Genomic DNA, 3,633 nt, shown 5'->3' with positions numbered 1-3,633 from the left:
CGTGCGCCACCTGTGGCGGATCTTCTGTTTCGACATCACCGTCCTTCGACTCAGGTCTCAAGGCCTGCTTGAGCCTCTGTAGAGACTGGTGAGATACTCAAGACAACACTACGAACGACAGGATGATCGTGAACGAAATCTCTTCTGTTGAAGACGATTCAGGTCCTTGTTTCCTGTACAGTTCTGCCGACGGCTACTAATTACCAGTACCTCCTCGAGCAATAGGCTGTTCCACCAGAAGTCTTGTCGTCAACCAACGATGAAAGCTATGCCGTGTTACGCTTCCAAGCACCCCATCAACACATTTTATTTCTGCTTCCTACCACGCATGGACAACTGTACTCTCTCCCTTGACTGGCACAGCGCTCATCTTCGCCCGCTCTGGCAGCTCACGCAGAATCCATCGAACAAGCTCCTCGTGGCAGAGCGCCTTGCCGGCGAGCCCTTTCGTCGAGCCGAGCTCAGTCGCGTCACAGCTGACAATAAGTTTCCGAATGTCCGTTGACGACACATTGGGCTTCCGTTGTCCTTCGGTCCACGGCACAAAGCGGATCGTGAGCTTGGGCACACCCTTGACTGTTCCGCACCGCGTCTCCTAATTGGCGCGCAGGTCAAGAACGGCATCGCAAAACCTCTCCTCCACATAAGCCCTCTGCTCGCGTTCTGTAGAGGCGTCAGTGTTGTGGTTAGATGACATTTCTTTGGGAGGGGAAGGGGAGCTCACCAGCATGAGGCACGCTCCCGATAACGAGAGCATCGTTGAAGCGGCGTGCGGCCTTGTCCTCGATCAAGCGTCGGATTTTGCCGAGATTGATGTGTTTCAGCCGGTGCCAATCAGTGCACGCTGTGATGCGCACGAGGTTCTTGTGATGCCCGGCCACGAAATCTGCGGGCCGGCAGGCATCCGAGACGATGGTCTCGGAACAGTTCCAGCGGGCCGGGCTGTGCACTGAGCTGATGGAGACATGATCGGGGCCGACGGCCGTCATGAAGTCGACGGTGAAACGCTGGACACGATTGAAGCCTCCAGGCGGCTGCGGAAGGCGTGCCATTCTGTCTCCGGCTGGTCGTAGACCCAGACGTTGTTTGGGATGAGGGGGCTATTCCGACAGAGCGAGACGCGCAAAGACTTGGGCAGAATGATGGGGTTCTCTGCAATGCTGAATTTTCGCTCAAGGTGGGCGTCGTCGATGGGAATCATGATGGCGGCGATGATGTTGAGATCTTCGCCGCCATGGTGTAAGACGTGGGTGAGCAGCTCGGCGTGGCCGTAGTGAGGCGGGTTGTATCCGCCTGCTGCCAGGATGATGGTATTGCGGAACCCACGGCGAAGTAGCGGCTCGACCGTGTGTTCCAGATCATCGTGGAAAATGGGGGCCTCTTCGTCAAAGGGGTCGACTTGATGGTATGCTTCCTGGATGTAATGGGTCAGGGGCGCAGTTGTCATTGCGACTTCAGCTTGAGCTGCGCCACCAGCTTGGTGGTATGCTGCGAATGGGTGGTCTGCAGACATTCTCGTTACATGCTTTGTTTGTGGTGATGAGGGCTTTGGCGTGCACGTTTGGCGATGGGAGGGTTGTCTTTGAGTGCGTAGTTATGTCAGCACTTGCCTGAGATTTGTGGCACACTGCTTGAACTGGAGGGTAAGTTGATTGTTGAGCTTTCCATTTGTGTCTCTTACACGTGTCTCTGAAAAGGGAAAGAACGTTTGAATGCATATTCGACGCGTTCATGAAAGTCAACAGCCCAGGTCACGTTATTAGTGGCCCAAGAGTACAATGGTACTACACATGTGACTCTTGTAGTAGACAAGTCCTCACAATCTACCTATCCAATGTACCGGTGGGCACGGTCAACTTCCGCATTGCTCGTTACTTGGAAAAGTTGACACAAAGTGCTGGACAATATATTTGTCACTGATCGTTGCAGCCTTTTGTCCAACGTTTAGTTGAAACCTAGCACATCAACTTGATATCACGCTTTACGGCAGAGCTCATGTGCTCACATCAACTAACACAGTACCACAATGTATGCAGATAGATTCCATCTAGACGCCTGCCCGATCATTACGTTCCGAGACTAATCCGATACCTCAACTCAAGCCTTGAAAACCTTGTCAAAGTCGGTCATGGTAAACCTGTACCGAACATTATTCTCCTGAACCCTCTCGACAGCCTCCTTCAGCCCCTTCTCGCCCAGGGGAAGCTTCTCCACCATGGGCGTAATGTTCTTGTCGCCAGCTAGCTTCAACATGGCTTGCATCTCCTGCCTATTGCCGATATGGCTGCCTGTCAGTTTGGCAGCATTGCTCGCAAAAGCGCTGGGCGGCATCTGCGGCAGCGGCTTGTCACCCAGACCGACCATGTGAAACTCGCCGCCAATGTTTAGGATGCTCAGATACGTCGGCAGATCAAATTTGTCGGCAGCATCCGTGCAGTTGAGGACAAAATCGAACTGGAAAGCCCACTTGTCGGCCCAGCCGTTTTCGTTGGTGTCGATGACGCCCGCGGCCCCTAGCGCTCTAGCATCTTTCTCCTTGCTAGGTGAGTGCGTCAGCGCGTACACTTCTGCACCCAACGCCTTGGCCCACTGCAACCCGAGGTGGCCGAGGCCGCCAATGCCGATGACGGCGACCTTGTTGCCAGATTTGATACCGGCGCGTACGAGTGGGGAGTACGTCGTCAACCCAGCGCATAGCAGTGGTGCTGCGTCGGCCGAGTCGAGGGCGTCGGGGATGCGGAAGACAAAGTACCAATGTGCGCGAATGTGCGAGGCGAAGCCGCCGTGCGCGTCGCTGCCGTCCTCGTACTTTGAGTTGTATGTGTCGACCATGTGAGGGCAATAATTCTCGTTCTGGGACTTGCACTGCGGGCACTTGAGGCACGACCAGACCTGGGCGCCGACGCCGACGCGGTCGCCCTCCTTGACGTCCTGTACGGACTTGCCGACGCGGACAGCCTTGCCTACGACCTCGTGGCCGACGCAGAGTGGACCCTTGAATTCACCCCAGCCGCCGTTGATGGTGTGGACGTCCGAGCCGCAGACGCCGCAGCACTCAATCTGAATGTCGACATCATCGTCTGTGAAGGGCTTGGGCGTGAGGGTTTGCTTGGAGAACTCAGTCCAAGTCTTTGGGCTGTCGACGCAGAAGCCCTCGAAGGTGTCTGGATATCCCATGATGTGTTTGGCGAGGTGCTTGGGGGGGTTGGGGGGGTGGATAAGTGATGAGACGTAAGACTGGATGTCAGGATGAACAGTAGCTGTGCTTGTGGGCAACCTTGATGGGCATCACAAGCTACAAGCCTTATATAAAGGAGAAACAGATCTCTATCTGAAAAAGAAGGGCCTTTGATGGGTATCACGGCATATCGTCTCTGGTTCCTGCACGTCGTGGTCGTCCAAGCTGCGACCCATTTCTAATGACGTCTTCGACTTTCCCTTGGGCTTTCGGTTATTTCCCACACTTTTCACAGCATCGTCACTGGCCTCGTGTCTATGGGTGAATGCCGGGCATTCTCTGACCGAAAATTCAATTATTCCGTGGAGGTTCTGGTCCGCGGCTGGCGCTGTATCCCATGACGAAATCGGACAGCTATTATCCCTGGTGTTATATGGCCCCGACGGGTCATTCGC

The 3,633-nt window shown here is 54.8% G+C and overlaps 2 protein-coding genes across 2 annotated transcripts; both read right to left on the bottom strand.

Annotated features, from left to right (window-relative positions):
- Positions 1–319: 319 nt before the first annotated feature.
- On the bottom strand, positions 320–1,513 carry VDBG_02969 (conserved hypothetical protein; the record flags this gene model as incomplete). The annotated part of the gene is made up of 3 exons (XM_003006784.1): positions 320–576; positions 725–1,053; positions 1,131–1,513. 3 exons carry the CDS (start codon positions 1,511–1,513, stop codon positions 320–322), a joined length of 969 nt encoding a protein of 322 aa, XP_003006830.1.
- A 584-nt stretch (positions 1,514–2,097) lies between these two features.
- Positions 2,098–3,177, bottom strand: VDBG_02968 (NADP-dependent alcohol dehydrogenase; the record flags this gene model as incomplete). Its single annotated transcript, XM_003006783.1, has 1 exon — positions 2,098–3,177. The coding sequence occupies one exon, from the start codon at positions 3,175–3,177 to the stop codon at positions 2,098–2,100; it is 1,080 nt and encodes a 359-aa protein (XP_003006829.1).
- Positions 3,178–3,633: the final 456 nt, after the last annotated feature.

This window comes from Verticillium alfalfae, genomic scaffold (genome assembly GCF_000150825.1).
Source record: "Verticillium alfalfae VaMs.102 supercont1.3 genomic scaffold, whole genome shotgun sequence".
NCBI classification, from domain to species: domain Eukaryota; kingdom Fungi; phylum Ascomycota; class Sordariomycetes; order Glomerellales; family Plectosphaerellaceae; genus Verticillium; species Verticillium alfalfae.
The sequence above is the reverse complement of the archived record's forward strand: the minus strand, read 5'-3'. Positions and strand labels throughout refer to the sequence as shown.